The sequence below is a fragment of the Homalodisca vitripennis genome, chromosome 4 (genome assembly GCF_021130785.1).
Source record: "Homalodisca vitripennis isolate AUS2020 chromosome 4, UT_GWSS_2.1, whole genome shotgun sequence".
Taxonomy (NCBI): domain Eukaryota; kingdom Metazoa; phylum Arthropoda; class Insecta; order Hemiptera; family Cicadellidae; genus Homalodisca; species Homalodisca vitripennis.
The window spans coordinates 32683379-32706957 of NC_060210.1; the positions used below are offsets into that span (position 1 = coordinate 32683379).

Sequence of the window (23579 nt, forward strand, 5' to 3'; positions counted from 1 at the left end):
AAATATTCTACAGATTGCAATTTATTGTATGATGATATAATAAATACCTTTTACTATGTAACACTACTGTTATGTTAATTTCTTTAGCTGTATAGAACTAGTATCGCTATTTATGGCATCAGTTGACTTTTATTAAAATAGTGAATATACTGTTGAAAATAGAAAATTAGTAATCCTCTGAAATGGTTTGGCATTAGAGTGTTAATGAAAGTGACAATAAAGATATAGTGTGTTTGTGTCCATATGAGTGTACTTATAAGTCAAGTAACTTTGTGATTATTGACACAGACTCAGATAACCCTAATGTACGTAGTACATACTGGTGGGTTTAGTTCAGTCTTGATAGTGGCCCAGATACTGTTAAGGCTTCCCCAAGCCGTTTGTGCAATATTTAGACTATGACTAAAACTTCATCCTACCTCCCAGGAACTTTGTGAGCCTATTATTGCTATTAAGTTCTCAGTACCACTGCAGGCATTTTAGGTACAGCAGAATTCATTTTATCCAAGTTCTGATTATCAAAACCACCTAAGGATGATTTCTATAAATAAATATTCCTTTAGGGAGTGTTTACAACATTATGCTGTAGGTACCAAGGCTCTTTTTGATGTGCAGGAGAACAAAATGCTGTGTTGTGCAATTTGCATGGCTTTCTTGACCTTTCTTAGTTGAGCAATAATGGTACATAGCTAGAACACACCTATTAGTTGCAGCGGGGTAATAAATCACGTAATATGAGGTGTGGCTAAAAAAATCGGATTAGTTTTGGTGGACCCACAGAACGAACACAATAAGGGGTATGAATGTCATACGACCAAGTCATGTACTCCTCGTGTTTCATGTAGTTCCCATACTTCTACTTGTAGCTGATCATTTTCTGTAATCCTGTTCATGACTTGTCTGTCACTTTTTCTTTTACGGCTTCAGCAGTCTCAAGTCTCGTTCCTTTTAAAGCTGACTTTACTTCAGTGAACAAAGTCACTAGAGTCCAAGTGGGGTGAGTAGGATGGATGATACAAGACGGAGATTTATTTGGCTTAAAACGTCTTCACTAACAAAGCTTTGTGAGTTGGAGCATTATCTAGGTAGGGGAACCACAAATTGTTTCGTTTGCTCACATAGGGTAGTCAGGATGCTAATGTAGTAATTTAATCTTTTATTGGCTTAAACCACTGAAACCCTTGTGTTTGTGATAAACAGTCGTTACCGTACATTTGTAAAATTACAAATGTTAGATTTTCCACGTTTTAAAAGAAATTTGATGTTTACATGCCGTTTTTTTTCTGGATACTCAACATTTTTCTGATGCAGATACCAAAGGTTAACTGCTTATAACTCTACAGGCAGAATAAGAACGGGAGCCAGACGAAACATGAGGAATGGAGTGAGGAGGAGTCACATGATCGGCTGTATGACATTCTGCTATATTGTATTCTTTCTGTGGCTCTGCCAATACTATTTTCTAGATACACCTCATATATTGTATGCATAAACCCTTTTTTATTAATCAATATTGAGTTTTCTGTAGGTTATGATGTTTTATTCTAATCTCTATTATCTGAGTTTTTCTCTATTTGAGGTAGTCCTAGTCCCATTCAGCTCAGTTAATTGGATTTCTACTGTGTAGAGTTCAACTGCACTTTATTACGTAGTTTGGAAATTAATTAATTATATTTATTAGGGTAGATAGACTGGAGAATATTTTCTCAAATCATTTTAAAAACTGTTTATTAACTTGTAGTTCATTAAAATCCTTGTACTTGTTAGATGTTTAAATTAAATTCCCAAAAGGTTACACAACCAATTTTGTTGTAAAGGTTTTCCTCAAGAAAATATTTTCTTCTTTCAAACAAAATAAATTAATGTTAACTTCTTTTTTTAAAGGTAAAATTGAACTACAAATTAACTTTCTTGTAAAACTCAAATAAAATAAAAATTATAATTTAAATAAGATTAAAATGTACTTTTCTCTATTATAAACGAGGCTAAATACAACTGTTCTAAAAATTTCCTGAAAAACAAGGTCAGCGGGAACAAACCCGTTCACAAAGCAGACTACCAGAAAACCTGTTGTTTAACTGTATCATCCTACATCCGCAGGCCCTTTCTTGAGAAATTACATAATTAAAATTTATCTATATTTTAACATCACTAATTAACTGACCCGGGACTTTTTGGACACCCTGTATATAATTTCTCCCATCAATATTTAATAAATAAATTTAAAATTGCCTATGTAGCAAATGCTATATACTGTATATAGAAGAAAATGTATTTATAAACCAGAATAAGGTTCTATTTTAAGGTAGGTTGAGTATAAACAGCGGGCACTTTGATGTGGATCGCTATTAGTGTTTTGACCTGATGTGAAATTTAATTCATACTCTGGGATGCTCGCATTCGAACAAATCGAACCACATTGGGTTAAGGCTGTACTATTAGCGGCTTGTAGCGCTACATGCTGATTTCAACATGTAGCGCTACAAGTTGTTTGTGTAACAACGGTACAGATGTTGTCATTTGCAAACTGCTAACAGCTTGTTGGCGAATATCAAATTGTTTTGATAACATGCATTCGAGCATGCTGATACGTGTAATAGGCCTGTCAGCATGCATTCAGCAGCTTTACTTGCTGCGCATGTGTCATGGCCCCTTAGCAGGCTTTAGAATCATGGGATACCTAACAGTGCTAAAAGTGAATCAGTTTCGTACTCAGACATTTATTTAGATATTCACTTAGTACTAACTGGACAAATTCAGTTATTATTAACCCGATTAAATCCGATAGTATTAACCCTTTCCCCATCTAATATGTGCATGGACAAGTGGATGCTTGGGATCCCAGCCTGCAAGCCCAACATGTTATAGTCTTGCATTCTTCTTCATGTAATATTTAACATGATATATCCATCAGCATGTGTCATTTTTTAGCACTACAAGCAGCTACGTGTAATACCGCCTATAAAGACTAACTGCAGCTTACCTTACCTTCAGTCATTTGTTAGTTACTTCATTTCTTAGTTTATTTTCTCAGTATGGAACGTGGAAATGATATCTATCAGATCTTTTCATAACTAAGGTTAACTGTAGTTTATAGTTATTAAGAATTGACTAAAATTGTTAGAGCTATTGTTCTTTAGTCCAAAAATAGGTTTCTCAAATGCCTTGAAAGATTTTACAGAGTGACTTGATTTTGGGCATTACCCTTTATACACAACAAGTTTTCTAAACCATTTATCAATAGCCAATTAAAAATTAAAAAACAGGGTTATTTTTATATTTTAGTTGTTTGTGTAGAAATGTTATTGTAATTGACTATGTTGAATGTTCTAAAATTTGTGATAATTTAAAGGGCGAGAAAGAACCTAACCCTAAAAGGAGAAAGACAATTCATAATGTAACTGACTTGAGTGTTGAGAACAATTCAACAAAACCAGTGAACAAAAGGCTTCTAGCCGTTACCCAGCCTGCCAGCAGTCCGAAAAGCTTCAATACGTTCAAAGTTCTACTCAAATCTGCCAACAAGTAAGTTTCTTAAATGTAAGATGTACAGTGTATATAATGCAGGTGTCCCAAAAGTCAATTCACTGAGGGCAACAAGTTTAAAGTATAGACACTTAAATAATTAATTCATAAAGTTATTTAATTTATATTGTCAGGGTTCCCACCCGACTGTAAAAATATTTTAACAATGATTATTATTAAGCCATGGATTTTATTCACCATTAACAAACCTTTAATCCCACCATTATTTTTCTTACTGTCAATTTTGTTTACAAACTTTGAAATCTTTACAACTTGAGAATAAATAAATCTACATGTGTTGTGGCCACCACTTTGTTGTTAAAAAGTTATAGTGTGTTGCACTTTGTGCATTTTACTGATAATGTTTTTTAAAAACAAATGGGAGAAAGGGGAAAGTGAGGCTAATGGTTATGTTTTTGGCCCAAATCACGTGATGTCTGTTTTTCTCACTGTCCGTACCTGATAGTGGCTGTAACAAGACCAACACGGATTGAAAGGGAGATTAATGAGAGCACAATGTAATTACTTGACAGGTTATTATGTAGTATGTAAGGTTTTATACTGGAGTTTTGTTCTTAATATAAAATCCAGTATTTTATGATTTTCAATTTAAAACGCTAGAAACTGCTTATCTAGTGGTTAGACATTCCTTATTTTTATTTGAAAAAACGCTATTCTGTAGGGTTTAAGTCATTGTATCTTGTCTGTTGCATTATAATTGTTAACCTTTCCGTAATAGGCACCCGTGGTCAAATTCACGTTCAAGGCCGGTGGCCGTAATAGCTCCCCATGGTCATAATTGCGCTTGCGGCCAACAGCCGTAATAGGCACCCGTCCATTTTTCCCGTTTACTGGCTGGTTTCCTTTTCCAAATGCCACAAAACATGATATTCTTGTGTTGAGGGATATATGGGCTTCATAAATAACGGCAAACACTGCTGCTTTTGCCAATATTTGTATTTTATATCTATGCATTTAGATGACGTAACAGACAGCTGGTGTGACACCGGCACTCTGTGTTGTCGTAATTGTTTGGACATCTAGCTTATGGTTATTTTTGTTGTTTATGGCTAAAAACTAAATATATTTTAATCAGTATTATATTATATTGTGAGTTTTAAACTTAAGATGAGTAAAAGGTGCCAGGAGAGATCACCGATTTTTAAGTGAAAATGCTCTGATAAACAGCATAGCCAGTAGTGGTGTTTCTTTACTTTAGACCATTACTAACATAGTTGAATTTTATTTGATGTTCTACAACTTAATGTCACATCAAGGTAGGCACTTCAAAATTTGTAATTTTTCTCGTAATTAGCTGTAGTTTCAAAATATATATGTTTAAAAGGATTCTATAATAGTTGAATATTTTAAAAATCTCCTGAAACATAAAAAGTCCAAAATGCTTTTTTTTGTGTTTTAATTTTTTTTTTGCAATATTTGAGGGTAAACATTTTTCTTAAAAAATAATTTAATTTTAAATAAATATAAAAAAATATTGGTTTAAGATTTAAAATAATGCTCCTATGAATATTTTCCTAAAACTATGCTTATCAGCTGTGAAACACCCTGGCCTTGAACAGACATGTCACTATTAAACAGTTGGCCTTTGACCATGGGTGCCTATTACCGCCGCCGGCCTTAAAAGGGTTAACATAATGCAATAATTACACACAATATTAATTTGTAGTTGCCAATAAATTGAACTAATGTAAGGCTTTGACATATGATTTAATGCTACTGGTCGTTAACAAAATGACATATAATTACGCAGCGCTTCTTTAACTTCACAGGCATACACAACTTTTGTTTAGCTTCTAGTATGTATGAAAAAGGTGGGGAAAACAATTTTATTTTGTATTCCTTTATTTATTTAACTGTTTTGGTGTTCATTATCATTATTAATAGTTTTTGGATTTCTTAAAAGAATTAAAACTTATGAGTATTACATTTTGATTGTTTGTAATGCCAAGCTCTTTACTACTATAATGTAAGAGTATGTCTCACCATGTGGAATGATGGAAAATTTCATATCCACACCTAGCTATATATTTTACTGTGTCAAAAGTTAAAAAGTCATGATTGTGCTCAGTATAGTTACAAATTTATGCAGCAATTTCTCATAATTTACATTTTACCAATTTAAAAGTGTTCTTTAAATATATATATATATATATATATATATATAATTTTTTTCAATAAATTATATATATATATATATATATGTATATCGTTTGACAGGTATTTGGTCTTCCCATCATATGTTAGTTTGGTTATTTAAACGCATATGTGACAGATACGGCCAAATACAAAATAGTTCAATCGTAAAAACTAAGTGCTCTGTGGTGTAATGGTAGCACATTCACCTGGCAAATGAGAGATCCGGGTTTGAGTTCTGGCAGAGCAAGTACTTTTGGTGATTCAATGTTTATTGAAAAACTTAAATTAGGCTATTGCCATTTATACACATTTAGTTAATGTATATATATATAAACAAGTGCCATTATTCATCGTCAAATTACTAGGGTAGGATTTTATTCTCCTGTATCACTCTTGTTTGAATACAGAAGACTACAAACAAGAGGGACTACAAAAGTATATTGTGCAATACTTACTGATTCTTTCTCATTCTTATGATCATACTCCCTCTTACAATCTCTAAAAATTTGATTTTTTTTTCTTTTTTATTTATGTTTTAAGTTTAGTAAAAACAATTAAACTTCAAAAAGTGTTATTTTTTGTGGATGATGTTTACTATTTTCAAACTTGTGTTTTTTGTTTCAGAAGAAAATCAATCAGAACAATTTCAAAAACTCCAAAACCACCTAAGAAGATAATTTCAACAAAAATTAGACGAGCAAAATCACTCTCACCTTCAAAGCAAATATCTCCAAAAAAGATGTCTAAGGAATTTGATTCAAAAAGTGGGTTTGTTAGTAAATCATCACAAAAAGATGTAATTTCAAAGGAAGAAAAGAAACAGAACTCACCACAAAATATATCTAATAATAGTCCTTTGGTTGACCTGTCATCATTACATGAAAACTTCACTCCCAAAAAAGTTTATGTAGTTAAATCTCCAAAGGGAACAAAAAGTCCTTCTCCTAAGCAAAGAATTGGTACTAAAAGGAAATCAACATTAGCAACTCCATTAAAAATAAAAACTCCAAAATTGAGAAATTCTCCAAAATCTTTGCAGAAGAAGACTTTAAGCACACCAGAAACTAAAAGAAAAAGTTTGAAACTGAGGACTCCTACACCAGATAAGAACTCAGGTGTAGCTAAACGTAATACACCGAAGTTGGCAGCTAGTGCTGGCAATACCAGAAAATCGAACACACTATTGAAAAATAAATCACCTAGACAAACTCCCAAAACATTGATGAACAAATCACAAACTTCAAATAAAGGCTCACCTGGGAAGAGGACACCTGAAACATCATCAAAACCTTCTCCACATGAACCTCCTCTTTCTTCCCCCAAAACAAGTGTAAATACACCTTTTAAAAAATTAAGAGGAAAAGCTTCACTTACATTTTCTTCTAAACAAATTTATAGTCCTGAAAAATCGCCTCATAACAGTCAACCTATGAAAGCTAAGGTATCTGGTACATTTCCTCAAACTCCAAAAGAGATATCTTCACCAAGAAAACCTAACTCTGCACAAAAGTCTTTCTCACCTAAAGGATTAGATAGGAATACTCCTACAAAAAACAAATCACCTGCCAAAATAACTGGACATGAATCTCCAGTGGAGAAGGTAACTCCATTAAGTAATTCCTTTTCTCTAACGCCTCAAACACCAAAAATGAAAAAAGGAAACATTAATTCTTCAAAGAAGTTCGTCTCTCCAGACAAATCTCCTCCACTCACTAGATCAAGCAAGAGATTCAATATTTCTCTTTCAAGGTCTCATTCACAATCTAGTAAACACACTCCAAAAGAATCTCGTAACAATTCTTTACAAAATAAAACCCCTATTCTCACATCTCCAAAAAATGTGATGAATGAAACATCAGGAAGAACACCTAAAAGTAGATCTGAGTCTATTAAAGAACATTCTTTCACAAAATCAGGAACTTCTTCAAATATGTCCAGAGACAGTTCTCTTGTAGAAGTGTCTTTTTCAAGAAAAAATCTGTCCAAAACTCCCACTCAAGAATTTTTGAGTATTAATTTGACAGTTAAAGATGAAAAGCCTGATACTACCCGCAGAAGAAAATCAAAAACCTCTAGAGAAGAAGTTTCTGTTTCGAATATTTCCAATTCTCCATTGACTCCTACATCTCGTAATTGTCCTATAAAGGATAGCAGTCCAGCTACAACACTTTCAATAACACCAAAAATTGACAGTTTTCCAATCCAGGAAATATCACTTGGGCATACCCCTAAGCAAACTATGGAAGTGGGAACTCATGAAAATACTTCTAAGATTTTTGAAGAGGACATATCTTCTTCAATATCATTTACAAGTAAATCTCTAACTCCAAAGTCTAGAAACATCTCTCCAGCAAATCTGAGAACTCCTAATAGTTCTGAAACTAACAGCCATACACCTAAAATGTCAATAACACAAGAAAAGAGAAAATCAAAAAATTTAGATAGCTCAGTTTTGGATTATAAAACAGATATCAATATTACTGATAATGGTAATGAAAACGTAGAAAATTATTTTTCTAAAACCATCTTTTCATCAAGAACAAATTCACCAATTAATGATGTTTCAGTTGTAACACCAGTTTCAAATGGAGTACGACCTAATAAAGCCTCTACATTACGGAAATCATTTACAGCTTCTCTTTTGTCAAAAACTGCAGATGAAGCTCTGGAAGGAGAAAATCCTGCAGTGAGAAATGCTCGAAGGTCAGCATTGCGAAGTGGGCTTTCATCTTCGAGAAAATTTGACACTTCAGTCACTGAAAATTCATCGTTAAAGTCATCAATGAAGAAATCAGATTTAACCAAGTTGCAAAATAGTACAAAGAGAAAATTTGAAACCGACTTTGAAGCAAGAGCTGAAAGGGCTGCTAAGAGATTGAAAATGGAAACACCTAGGTCTCTTAGTAAGTATATTTATATTTTCTTACACAAAACATCACGTTGCACTTAAAACAATATTAAAAAGAATCAAAATTACCTGCAGCTTTTGTTGATGGTAATAATAGAAAGAAGCATCAGACAGTTCGGTGCTTTCACCAGAATGATGACAACTGCAGAAAAAGAAATCTCTCCTTCAGCATATTCTTGCTTATTCTTATTTATATATAACTCTTGCTTATCTACTTCATTTCTTACTTTAATATGTTCACAATTACATGTTTTTGAGTTTAGATCTGTTTTGTTGTAGGTAAAAATAAAGTAGCAGCTCTCTTAGTTTGCCATGGGCGGTCTCCCAAAAATATACAGAGAAAACCACTTTTCTCAGAAGTTTTGAAATCTCACTTATCTGCAGCAAAACAAAAGAAGTCAGTAATTGTTAAATCTGCTGTTGTGGTAAAGAAGCAAAGTAAGCAGAAGGTTCTGGAACCGGCCCTGGTAAGTATTTCTTCCAGGTGTATATGAGTTCATTAAATTATGTCTGTTAAAAATATAGTTACAATATTGTTTTTTTTTATCCACTGTAAACTTATAACAGGTGGATTGTACCACATGACGTATTGCATAAAAGATTTCACTGAGGTTGTGTTACAAATTTCAAATGTTATAGCTCATTACATTCTTCAGATGTCTTTTAGACAGATAGGTTATTTGGCACATGTGCCAAACATGTCACAGTTGAGAGTTATCAGTTGTTTGTTGCTCCTGGCCTGTGCAAGCGTATCTTTGAAATGGTTGTGCTTGCTTATGCGTTAACGGATTTTGTTGAAATAAGTATCTTGGAAATTGTTATACAGTTTTAAAATAGTTGGTATCTTGTAAAATTTTTCTAACTTATGTAATATAACTAATGCTTATGAAAAGACAAAATGTTTGTTACTCCCGGCTTATGCAAGTTTACCTTAAAAGTAGTCGTGTTAACTTATGCACTGATGGATTTCGTTGAAACAAGTACTGTTGGATTTGTAATGAAATTGCTCAAATAGTTGGTATTAAGTATATGTTATATAACTTGTTATTTGACTTCAAATATTTCTAACAGATGCCATTTTGTTAATATTAAAGAAAATAACAGAATTATTTTTTATATTTTTCTGTTATGTATTCAAACCTATGTGCTAAATTTGGTTTCATTAGCTTAAATAGTTTTAGAGATATTAATATTTTTATAAAATACAAAATGGTGGCTAGCGGCTAAATAATACATTTCTCAACCTATATTTATAGGACATTTTTTGCTTGAAATAATGAACACTATTACCCACAGAAGTTTGTGATATTGGACACAAAAAAGCAAAAAAAGTTCATATGAATATAAATGTCCTATCTCGCTTCGTTTAGTGTCTATCTGTCGATATGTATTTTTTATTTAAAATTCGTATCTCAGAAGCCGTTGAGTAAATAACATGAAACTTGGCAGTTATGTTAAGCTAATAAAAGGGGGGTAGGCACTATTATCACTTTCCATATAAAAATAGTGGTATTTAAAATTGTTCAAACTTTGGTATACCAAAAACTGTTAATTCCACTTAAAACTTTCAAAAATAATTATTTATTGCAAATTTCAGAAGAAAGTAACAGTACCAAATTTGTTAAAACCAGTTGAGGATTAAAATAATTACATCAATTTTAGTTAGTGAGTTTTAAGGTATTCTTACATGTAAAAAGTATATTTTTAAGTACAAGTCCTGTGTGTACAGCAATGAGGAGTATGCTTTTTATGTTTGTTTTTAAGTTAAGAAAAAATTTTAATGCTGTCATTTTGAAATGGAAAGTGATAATAGGTATTTAGTTTTTTATTTTCTCTTTAATTAGCTCAACATAACTGCCAAGTTTCATGTTATTTGCTCCAACGGTTTCTGAGATACGATTTAAAAATAAAAAACCCATGTGGATAGACAGACACTAAACGAAGCGAGATAGGACATGTGTTCATATGAACTTTTCTGCTTGTTTTTGTGTCTACTATCACGTCCTGAAGTTGTACCAACCTCACGTGAAACACGTCTATGTGTTGAAATAGAAGTCTACTTTATTACAAACCTGAAGTATAAACAGTAATATGATATCCTGGATCAGAACAGACTGGGTTCTATAGTAGGGCCATGAGATTCAAGGTCCTTGTTAAAATCATGGCTTAATGTCTTCACTGAGGATACTGAGTGTGTGCCCAAGATTTATTCTCAATAGTGCATCTGCCGCAGTCAATATATTAAATTACTGTACATTATCTGTGTAGTATATATGTAGCTAACACCTTCACTGAGTAATATTGATTAGTGCACAGGTCTACTGTTCCCTTAGGTTTCTGCCGCGGTCAATGTGTTAAGAGCTCAGTTTTTATACATATGCACCAAACTAGAAACTGATGTGTGTATCAGAAATGTTAATACATATCCGAATTGATAAAAATAGGTATTTCTGATAATCATGGTCTGTTACGAAAGGATTGCTTAAGATGTCACAGTGCTGAATGTGTTAAGTCTAGAATACATACATCACAATGGCAAAACACAGCAATGGCAATTCTCTTTATCTTTAGAGAATTGTTATGTCAAATGGCTGAACCTATTACTTGAGGTATTGAATTCAGCATAAGGCTGCTACCAAAGATATAATTGCATCCAAGGAACACTGATATATGTAGACATATTGACACCCTAAGTCTTGAGCATTTCCTTGTGCTATGTCATAACCTAAGGTCAAAGACTGTCCAAACCCAGACATCTCACTGAGGTTAATAACTAGGGCCAGTTAAGAGAATTTACTAGTGACGTGTTATGTCCTAACAATGGTAGTTCTTGGGTTTGGCCATTGGATCGGTCCAGGGAAACTTCTGTGGTTCCTTTTCAGTGTCCAAGATTCCTTGGTTGGCTTTTCAATTTCTAGGACTTTCTGTTTCTGTTTTTAGAACAATTAACTTCAAAGAAATTCTTCCAAAGATCTAATTTCATTCTTTTTGTAAAAGAAACTAAAAATATTTGCTTAATGTTAACTTACAATTTTATTATAAACATTTGAACTATTTAAATATTACACTAACAAACTGTGTTTTATTTATCATTTCATTAGTTATATTTAATTTATATTAGCACTTTTAAGAACAGGTGATTTATCTTAGTACAGTACTTAGTATCAGTAAAATTTATATGCCTTATATACGTCATCCTTGTAAAAGTTTTGCCATAGAGTTTTTGTTTTATAATGCTTATGTTGCCTTGTATCTGATCATAGTGTAAGTAATTAAGAGCTTTAACATAGAAAACAGGCCAGGCTACAGCAGTGAGGTAGGTCATAAAATTATGTACATTTTTCTTTATATTTTGATCAAACTACATTTAATTTTTATAATTCCTTTTTTTTTGTAAATATATTGTAATTACAAATTAGTATAAATCAAATATTCACACACACACACACACGCGGCACACACACACGTGCACACACACACACACACACACACACACACACACACACACACACACACACACACAGTGTTCATATGAACACTTCAAACTCGTATTAAAAGACTTTTAATAGACCATGTACAGAATTTTGATGCTTGGGCTATAAGTGTTTTAATATGAGTTTCAAGTTTTCAAATGAACACCCTGTATGTATATGAAAAAGGGTGTAACAAAAAGGTTGGGCTGGCTATATGTATTTTCAAATTTTGTGTGATTCTAAGCTAAAAATGAAGAATAATTGTTTCCAATGTCCACTCTGTTTAGGCACGAGCTACCATTTTGAATGTTTTATTAACAAATTATTATCTCTAAAACTAGTAGAGATAAAGAAACCAAATTTGGCACATAGGTTTGAATAGGTAAGAGGAAAAAATGGTGTTAATTTCTTTAATAGTAACAAAATGATGTCTATTGGAAATTTTTAAAGTCGAAAACAAAAAAAACCAGTATAGTTATAAAAAATTGTATTGCAATTCCAACAGTACTAGTTCAACAATATCTGTCTAGACATAAGCGAGCACAACCACTTTAAAGCTATACTTGCACAAGACAGAAGCAGCATACATTTTGCATTCTGATAGACCTCAGCTGTACTCCATCAGTTATAACAAAGTTATAAGGTACCAACTTTTCGGACAGTGTTATTACAATTCCAACGGCAGTTATGTAAACAAATTCTGTCACTGCATAAGCGAGCTCGACCACTTTTTAAAGATACTCTTTTAGAAACCAGGAGCAAGAAACAACTGATAACTCTCAACTATAACATGTTTGGTGCTTTAAACTCAGTCTTTTTTGCAGTCCCAAATCTGTTTATCATTATTAAAAATGTCTCACTCTAAAATTTGTGCAAAATGTTGTTATTTCCTCAAGGGATAGTTTTATTTGTTCTTTAACTATGGGTAAAGAATACTTTAATATAAAATAACTTACTTATCATTTATAACTTGTAAATTATAGTACAAAATAACTATTCTAATGCTATTGTTTTTTTAGGAGGTGCCTAAAACCTTTAATTTCAACTCTACTGGACATGCTAATTCTCCAGAAACCATTGTTATAACAAAAAAAGTGAAGAAGACACCAGTACTAAAAACACGTAAAGGACGAAAATCAGGAGATAATATTTCTTTACGATCAGGCAGAACACAGAATTTGGAAGGTGTTCAGGAATTATTTCAAACTCCTTCAAAACTAATAGTATCATCTTTGAAAACTGCCACAAGTATAAAGAAACCCCAAAATGTAAGAGTTCGGTTTTCATTGCAAAATGATGTTCAAAGTCCATCAGGAAGAAGAAGCTTGGCTATGCAACAAGAGGAAGTTTTTCACTTTGGATCTCCTGTTGCACCACCAATGCGCTATATTGGTACACCAAGGCCTCCTAAAATCAGTGAACATTCGCTTTTGCATACAAGCATTGCAGAAGAGTCACCTCTTGCCCAAGAAATGTGTACAACAGAAGAATTTAATTTAAATTCATCTAAAAGAAAATCAAAGAGAAGTTCATTAGCATCACTTAATGAATCAAAAAAATCATTAGACTTCAGTCTTTACTCCCCTTCATCACCAACTCTCCAGTTTTCTCAAATATCTGGTATTTCAAATTTTGCAAGAAAATCAATTGATTTTAGTGACTTTTCACCTGAATCTGAAAGTATTAAAAGTACCCCGAAACTTAAACCATCTATGCCTTCATTGGATGATTCTGTCGCTCAGTCATCATCACATAGAAGATTTTCATTTGCTAGTTCAGTTGTTACTAAGTCTCCGATAGGAGAATTCGATCCAAGTCCCAATAAAAGTGCTACACTTTCTAGAAGTGATCTTTTTGGATCAAGCCCAGATGATACCAGAGTGAGTCGGTCTTCAAGAGGTTTGAAGAAGTTTTGTAATGATAATTCTATCAACACATCGGGGGTACTAAGATTTTCTCCAAATAACAGTGAAATATCCACTAGATCTTCTAAAAATATTTCACAGATTGAAGTTTTGAATGTTTCTCAAATACCACTTCCATCTTCCCCTTTTAATTCCAAACACAGTCCTTCTGTTAAGGCTTCAACTAACTCACCACACTCAAAGTCAAGTGAAAGTATGCGCTCAACAAGATCTACTCATTCAATAGGAAATTTTTCATTGATTTCAGAAACACCAAAGTCTCAAGCAAGTGTTCAAAAGAAAAGGTCAAGATCATCAACTTTAAATGATACATATAGCGAAAAATCACCTGATTCATCAAACTCTAGTAAAGTTGGTCAAAATAGCAACATTTTACAATCTATCTCATCACATGTTATTGACAGTACAGAAGTATCAAAGAGGATTTCAAGCACTCCAAAATTCCAGTCTTCAACAAGTATTTACTCTCCTGTAAGTTCACCCATATTGAGTTCTAGTAGACGGTCCCTCAGAAATCAAAGTTTGGTGAGTGTAAATGAACATTTCAGTGATGTTAGTGACTCAAAAATACTGGATGAATCTACTATAAACTCAGATTTAATTATGGAGGGTGTCTGTTTCAAAACACCTTTATCAACTCCTGGAAAGAGAACAAGAAAAAGAAGTGCTCGCATGTATGCTTCTAATTCACTAGAGACCATACATACTTCAAATAACCAACTCCCCATTGCAGCAGTAAAACCATCTGCAAGGAAGAATCAAGATAATGAATCTGCATCTTCTATTGCAGAGTCAGTATCTCTCCCAGACTTGGATATCATTAATGATGTTAGTGGAAGGAGTTTGGATAGAAGTCTTGCTCAAAAAATTTTGGATTCAAGAGTGAGTAGTGGTTTCGACCAACCAACTGGAAGTGATCAGCCAAGCATGAACTCAAACTCACCTTTGGAACAAACTAATCTCAGTGGTAGCATAAGAAGAAAACGTAAATCTTTAGCTTCTACTAGTAGACAAACTTTAGATACAACTAGTTTTGATTTTAATTCTGCTGTAACTCCAATAGTACCAAAAGAAATGTTCGTTTCTCCACTTGAAAAAGAGCAAGATGGACTAGTTGATCTTGAAGGAGTAAAAAGAGTTTTAAATCCAAAAGCGAATTCTCCTGTATCTAGCTATGTTGATGTAAAAGGAATTAGAAAGCTTCTTAAGACTCCTCAATCAGTTTCTTCACTAGACAAAGTGCAAGATGAACTAGTTGATCTTACAGCAGTAAAAAGAGTTTTAAATCCAAAAGCAAATTCTCCTCTATCAAGCTATGTTGATGTAAAAGGAGTTAAAAGACTTCTTAAAACCCCTCAGCAAACTTCACCTATTGCAAATTACACAAATGTTGAAGGTATTAAAGATTTATTTAAAACATCACCTGTTGCTGATTACACAAATGTACTTGGTGTTAAACGAATATATGGTGCACCACCTGAGCCTAATTACATGAATGTAAAGGGTGTGAGACGAATTTTTAAAGAATCTAAATCTCCAAATTCTCCTGATGTGACAGGTGTTGAAGTGCTCTTTGATTCACCCAAAAAAGGAATGGATGAATTTAATCAACCATCAACATGTAAACCTGTTGGAATGGTGCCTCCCATGTCAAGATTGAATTCTAACTTGAAAAATGTAAGTGGTAATGAAACGGTTGAAAATACTGAATCTGTACCAGCAGTAGTTGAACACATTGCTACAAGAAGAAATAATACAAGGCAAAACAAAAGCTTAACATCACATTTAGCTGTAGAAGACACAAATCGGAATGAGAATGTTCCATCTGTTAGAACAAGGAAAACTAGGCGTAAAGAACATATTCAAGCAGAGTATAAAGAAGTTCAAACACACAATTTGGAGGAGATCTCTAAAGATGAAGATAAAACTGAAGAGATTGTTACACAGCGCACTACTAGGGGTAGAAAACCTCAGCAATCAAAAACTAATGATGAACAGTTAGATCAACCTACAAAACATACTTTAGAAAAACCAAAAGCTGTTGGGAGGAGAGGCAGACCACGTAAAAATGTTAATAATGATGAAAGTAAAAAAGATATAAGTACAGTAGTAGAAGAACAGCATTTAGTTAACGAGAAAAATGAATTACATAAAGAACCATCTTCAACCCAGGTTGATGAAGTGGTAATAACACAAGATACAGCTCGAGGAAGAAAAACTCGTAAAACTGTGGTCAGTAAAAGACTTGATTCATTTAAACAAGAAGATGATATTGAAGAACAGGGTGTATTAAAACTAATTAACAAGGAAATTGAACTACCCAAAGAATCATCTCCAATCCGGGTTGATGAAGATGTAATAACAAAGAGTACAACTCAAGGAAAAAAGAATTCTAAAATTGTGGTCAGTAAAAGATCCCATTCATCTGAACAAAAACAAGGAGATGAGGCTCCTTCACATCCTATAGGTAGGAGAACTAGAGGAAAACCAGAGGTACCTATTTACAAGGAAGAAAATAAAAGTATTCTTTTAGGAAAGAGAAAAGCCATTTCTAATCATGTGGATACCTCAGATAATCAGAGTCCTAGAAAAAAAACAAGGGGAGTAAAGCAAAAATCAAAGGAGTCAGAAGTTGAAGTTTTACAAATAGATGAATGCCATTTAAGAAATAAAACAAATTTAAAATCAAAAGAAGCTACAGTAAATAAAAAATCTTCAGAGAAAATAAGAAAATCACCAGGTTCAACTAGAACTGGCAGATTAAGAAAAGATCCAGTAGAAGAGGTACAAGAAAAATCAAAATTAGGGATTGAAATTTCACATACTGAAGGTGTATGTCAATTAGAAAACATGTTAGACCAACAGCCAAATAATTGTGATGAAAAAAGTAATTCTCCTGAAAAAACAAGTAAACAGTCACAAGTTATGTCTAGAAACAGATCAAGAAGAGATAAAGTAGAAGAGATTCCAGTTAAAGCAGTGGAATCCAAACGAGCTAGCCGTTTAAAACGTGGTAAGGAAAGTAAATCTGCTGAAAAAGATATCAAACTATCACCGATAAAAACAAAAACAAGAGGGAAAAAAGTATGTGAAGATCATAAGTTGGAGATTCCTGAATCAGTTGAACCGTCAAAACTTAATAATCAATCCTTGGAAGACAAGAAAAGTGAAAAGGTTTCTGATTCTTTTGATGAAACTTTGAAAACATCACATGTAAAAGCCAAAAAGGTTAATAAAGGAGTAAATGTAGAAACTAAATCCAGAACTGCCACTGAAATCGTTACTTCAAGAAATACAAGAAGAGGAAAAACTGAAGTCTCACATGAAAATTTAAAGAAAAGGGGAAGGAAAGAAGAGTTGATATCAGAAAACAAACTCGCAGCCAAGCTCAATGAAGAAGTATTGAAGGATAGAACAACGGAGACTCCTTCAAGGAGTCGTGGTCATTCAAAGACTAGACAAGAGATTCAACAGACATCAAGAGGTTCCAGAAGAGTGAAATTTAATACGTAAGTATTAATATTGTTTTAACCTAATATTTAATATTTGATTTTTTTGTTATATTCCCAAAGTAGGATTTGAAATTGTAGCTTGACTTTATTTAGATACTGAAACATAAAACAGATTACTCATACCAATATTGTAATGTAACCTGGTCGTTTATGTGGACTGGATATCACTCCAATTCTTGGGTTCTCTTGAACTTATCCTGCATTGTTTTTGGGTTGCCATTCGAGAATTGTTTATTTTTTGGGTAATTTCAAACTAACAGTCTTGTTCTCTGTTTTTGTCCCCTTTAATCATAAATAGTAACTAAGAATTTAATATGCTAAATGATTTTATTTTGTTACCATTACAAATTACAACCTAATCTTATCCACGATGAAACATGTTGAGATATGAAAACACACACATATATTATATATTTACACATATTTCTTTATATATAAAAATCTTATGTCACGATGTTCATTTATGCTAATCTCTAAAAAACCACTGAACTGATTTCAATGAAATTTTGTTGTTATGTATTGTTTGGTCCAGCTTTAAAGAGAGATAGTTTTTATCTTGATTAATAAACATAAACTGTTTTACAGCAAATTAAGGTTTCAATTTTTTAATTAATCAACTGTTTTGTGTATACATAGTTTTATGAGAATAATTGATTAAACCATTTTTTTAAATTGATTTACATTTATAGTCTTGAAAGCATAGTGTAAGTTTGATAGCAACATCACTTCTTATATCAACATTTTCTACAATTGCTGTTTAGCATAGAGTAAGAAAATTTAAATAAAAATATGCTTTTAACTCTACATTTTAGTAAATGTTAAGTGTGTAGTGCTTGGTTAGTACTGTAATGTATATATAAAAGACAAAGTTACTATTTACTAGCTGATACAAAGAAGTGTTGTCATCTCGGACTACTCTGCCACACAACCTTTACGATCACTGATCGCTGGTAATTTGAATCCACCTAGACTATGCAACGGCACATGTTTGGTCATCAAAAGGATCACCAGAAATGTTATTGAAGCAACCATTTTGACAGGAAGATTTAAAGGAGGAAATTGTCCTGTTCCCACGTATCCCAATGATAACGCCAGATACCACAATATCATTCAAAAGGCTTCAATTCCCAGTTTGATTAGCATTCGCGATAACCATTAACAAATCTCAAGGCCAGACAATGTCCATTTGTGGCTTACATTTAGATAATCGTGTTTCTCTCATGGCCAATTATGTTGTGTGCTCATGTGTTAGTAAACCAATTTATTTACATTAGCTACAGACATATTAAAAATATTGAGCAGCAAATATATCAGAAGTTTACTTTACTGGAGGAGATGTATATATCAAGGAAGTACATAGAAAAGATCACATTAACAAAAAAAGTTATGTTTACTGAAAGGTATACAACTGTAGGCAAAAGAGTGGAAGTCAACCAGAGAACTCTATAACTTGTAGGAAATTACGAGTAATTTGTAAGGGTGACTTAAAAAGAATAAACCAGTAAAAAAGCAAATCCTGGCCTCTTGGTCTCTGTTTACTGGATTAGAGAGTAAGCTAAAAGAGGTGAATACGTCATGTAATTTATAACCTGACCATTGAGGTAAATTTAAAAGATTAATGCATTTAGGAGAGATCCTCCAAATACTAACATGTTTTATGTCAAATTTTATGCTTTGTGGTTTAAGAGATATAACAAAAAGTAACTAGATCTTTTTTGTGGACAATTTGATTCTGGCATCAAAATTGAGCTATGTTCTCTAATTTGGTTGCTATCGAGCTTCAAAATAAGTCCTGCACTAGTAAAATTGAAATTCTGCCATTTTGAATTGTTTTGAGCGTTAAAAAATAAAAAAGGTCCGGTATTCAGACTTTTTCTGATAATTACACATTAAGTGCCACCTGTGTGCCAATTTGAAGTTTCTAGCCTTCCTAGAAATACAAAGTGTGGCTAGAAAATGACTGGATTAGTACTGGTGGATCAACAGAAAAAACGCAATAAGGTCGAATATCGTATGACCAGTCACGTGACTCTCCCGTATTTATTCTGTCCGTAGCACCAGTTATAAGCAGTGAACTTTTTGTCTCTGCGTCAGAAAACTGTTGAGTATCCAGAAAGAACAGTGTGTGAACATCAAATTTCTTTTTAATCTTGGAAAATCTGTAAATGAAACATTTGTAATGTTAAAACAAGTATATGGTGATGAGTGTTTATCACAAACACAAGGAATGTAGCAAAAGAGCATGAATGACAAAATCAAAATTCAAAGCCTTGATGATTGTGGTTTTTTTATATCAAAGAGATCGTGCACATTGTTTGGATATCGGAGGGGCAAATAGTGAATAATAATTTCTATATTAGCGGACCCTGAGTACCCTATTTGAGTGGAACAATTTGTGGAAAACCAAGTCACAGATCCTTGGCAATAATGGATCCAGGTCAGTTTTAATAAATATATTTACAATTACTAGATACCTAAAACAATTTATTGTTATATACCTATTCCTTCACTGTACGATATGCTGTTTCTTCCTCTATACGAACACTTTTGTACAAGCTTATCCTTTCATTCACGCGGTCATTACATTCAGTCGTTATTCGTTCATTTTGTTCTGTCAACGCGATAACCGGTATAACACACTCTAGTGGGAAGGCTCAGTAACTCTGTACTGACCGGTTCAACTGAACAAATTGCAGCAGTGAACGAGACCGACTGAGCCGGATTAATCAGATGATCTGATAGAGCGAATGCCGAGCAGTGTTGGGGATACTGGGAGAGGGCGGCATCACAGCATTTTACCCCACCCTGCGTGAACTCAAATCACCCAGGATCTTTTTGTAAACGGTTTGCCTATAATTTGACATTTCAAGGTGAAGGTCACATGTGTAATCTACCTTTCTTTCTATTAAGCTGGAAGGGAAATTTTCTTTCCTAATTGGTCATAATAGAGACACATCACAGTCAACTGACTGAATGGGTTAAGGAGTTGTCCACATTTATGTAGCTGATTCATTGATATGAATTGTTGAGTAATCTTGGAAAGCTAGTCATAAAACTATGTACTTGATAGATACATTTTGTTTTGTAATTTTGAGGAATTTCACTATATTCAAAATTTTGTTTCTATGAATGGCATTATTTTATTATTTATTTATTTTTTAATTAAAGGTGTTTTTTATACAGCGCAGGGAATATCTTTTTATTTAACATTTTGCAAAGGAGTATTCTATTACCAAACAACATGGTTTGCAAATAAAACTTTTAGTGTTAATCAGAAAAATGTTTATACATCCAGATCAAGTTTAGTTTTGAATATTAAATTTCTTATTAGTTGCAATATTTTGGATGTGTGTGTTATTTCTCAATCATGTATGGTTTTATGAAGTGATGCAATAATTCAAAGTGTTTTCCTAATAATTTCAACTATCTTTAAGTTAGCTACAGAAAAATGCATGAAATTGAATGTTTTGAACTAGTATTAATATTTCTTCTGAAAATCAACCTGATTTTGAATGTTAACATGTCACAATAAATATACTTAATTTAAAATCTTATTAATTTTTATAACTGCAACATTTGAAGATGTGTGGTCATAAGCTTATTTTTTACTTTCATTGTCAAAATCTATTTTGTTCTACCAAAACTAAAAATCAACTGGGAAAAAAAGTATGGGTGTATCATATGTCAATGCACACACTTTTAATTAGGTAGTTAAAAGATGATTTCAATTAAAAAAATGTATTGTGGAAGATTCCATAATTATTGCCTTCATTACCTCCACAGGGTATAGAACCACAGTCAATGTACTTTTTTTTAAAATGAAATCTTTAGTGAATGTTCCTTTAAGTGCATGTATTGGCGAGATATATTTTTAACTCAGCTAATATGAAAAATTTCAACTTTCCTTTAATACAACTAGTCTCATCTAATTTAACTCTTGTGACACCTGAAAGTTATATTCAGATTTTAAACATAACCTAAATCACACTTTAAAATCTAATTTTGTTCCACCAACAACAAAACATTTGTTTGGTTTTGTAGAATTTGAGCAGTTTTAATTTTATAATTATTCACACTTATGTTTAAAGTTATTGTATACAGATAAAAATACATCATTTTTACCTGAAATTCAATGGTTTCAATGAACTTAAAAACAGTTATTTTTCTAGTGAACTACCAAGAAATATTAGTTTTTAATTCATCACACTGATATTCAACATGAATACTAGAAGTAAATGATTAGACTTGCATATTTTCCATTTGGACAAAGTAAGCATTCACACATAGAAGCATGCATACCTGTGTTTGCAAGCAGAGCTACCGAGAGAGTTAGTATAATCTTATTGTAGGAAAGAGATGTTTGAAGTAACTGCATGATCAGCACTTGGCGACACAAGGAAATAGATGGTTACCTGGAACTAACATTTATGATAGAAGTTTTGTATGGTTAAATACATTGGTTCTCTTAATAAAAAAAAGTAACCATTTGAATACTTGAATATGCTAGTAATTGTGAACACAAGCCAAATATTTAGTAACCACCATTAAATTGTGATTGCTTGCTTGTTAGTTAGCCTTGCATGATGTTTAGATGTGACAAGGTGTTCTCTATCACGCCAAGCTTGGTTAGACGATTGCCATCTAGAGGTGCTCGGTAAGGATAATTGTGTACACAAGCCAAATATTTAGTAACCACCATTAAATTATGATTGCTTGCTTGTTAGTTAGCCTTGCATGATGTTTAGGTGTGACAAGGTGTTCTCTATCACGCCAAGCTTGGTTAGACGATTGCCATCTAGAGGTGCTCGGTAAGGCTAATTGAACAATTATTTAATATGGGTTTTGTTTATAGTTTTACCATAAACCTATAGCAATCTATGTTTTAATTAGTCTAAAATACTTTCCTCAAACCATCCATTATATTTTATGAAATGCACATTTGTTTTGAGGAGTTTTATGGGCCGTTTTAGTAAAGTTGATAGAAAACCTTAAGAACTTAAATGTAAAGTTTTAAATACCTTTCATTTTATAAAGAACCATATAATCACACAGTGTAATATAAAACTTGACAACCATGGAGCAAAATCAATGATAACTGTTTGCAAAAGAATTTCTGTCACTGATATAAATTGACTATTTTCTTTGTCAATTATTTCTAAGAATTCTGTTATTTTCCGCGAATTATAGGGATTATGTAGGAAATTCCAACAAGTACTTTTGTTTTGTATAATTTTGTTTACATGTATTTAATTGTGTTAGCAATGTTTCGATTATGGTATGAACCAAAAAGTGTAAATGTTATTTATGGCATCACTTTAGAAGTGAGATAAGTTCTAGAAGTTGAAAATGTAAAACCAACAATTGCTAAGCTGTTGCACAAGATGATGTTAAGAGGAAAACACACAAATTTATTCTCAAACCAACCAAGTTAATTGATAATTTTCTCAAATTTCCATAAATTAAGAAAGTAGTTAAGTGTGAGAAAAAAAAATGCTTTTTCATGGATAAACATAAGGTAAACAGATTTAGAATATTAAAGCCGAGTACATTTAACAATACAAATAACGTGCTTGCTTTAATCTTCTTTAAAACCCAAGAATAGATGATCAGTTGTTGAACTTTGTCAGTATTGTTAATTAAAAAAGTAAATTAAAATGTTGACATTACAAATGTGCAATGTTAGGAAAGTATTACAATATGATTGTTATGAAAGAAATGGCAAAATGTTAAGTAGATACAAAGCAATAATGAATACTGTTAAAACAAGTAAAGAGATTTTGTCAAGTCTTGTCAATTATCATCATTATGTTCCTAATTTCATGATGAACTTATTGTTAGATGTTTAAGACATGCTTGCGTGAGGGTGTGAGGGATACTGTGTACATAAAGTATAACCTTAATGTTTTGAACCCCATGGTCCAGCATATTCTTTGCCTTGATATTTGTTTCTTAAATATATCCATCCATAATGCCAGTTGTATATAATGCTATTTAAATCAAATACTAATGTTCCTTAATCTTTATAGGGAGAATGAACCATTCTTTAACCATGAAATGCAAAATGCTTTTTGATTCGCGT

At 32.5% G+C, this 23579-nt stretch overlaps 1 protein-coding gene across 3 annotated transcripts in view; it reads left to right on the top strand.

The window, feature by feature from the left end:
- LOC124359131 (serine/arginine repetitive matrix protein 2-like) overlaps nucleotides 1–23579 on the top strand; it is a 54846-nt gene that overhangs the window by 16099 nt on the left and 15168 nt on the right. Inside the window, exons 5-9 of one of the 3 annotated variants that reach the window (XM_046811612.1) lie at nucleotides 3353–3525; nucleotides 6307–8585; nucleotides 8870–9057; nucleotides 13083–17497; nucleotides 22092–22154. In XM_046811612.1, coding sequence (XP_046667568.1) covers nucleotides 3353–3525; nucleotides 6307–8585; nucleotides 8870–9057; nucleotides 13083–17497; nucleotides 22092–22154 — 7118 coding nt within the window. Of the gene's footprint in view, nucleotides 1–3352; nucleotides 3526–6306; nucleotides 8586–8869; nucleotides 9058–13082; nucleotides 17498–22091; nucleotides 22155–22245; nucleotides 22309–23579 lie in introns of all 3 variants that reach the window. The other 2 variants (XM_046811611.1, XM_046811613.1) reach the window with 2 other exon arrangements.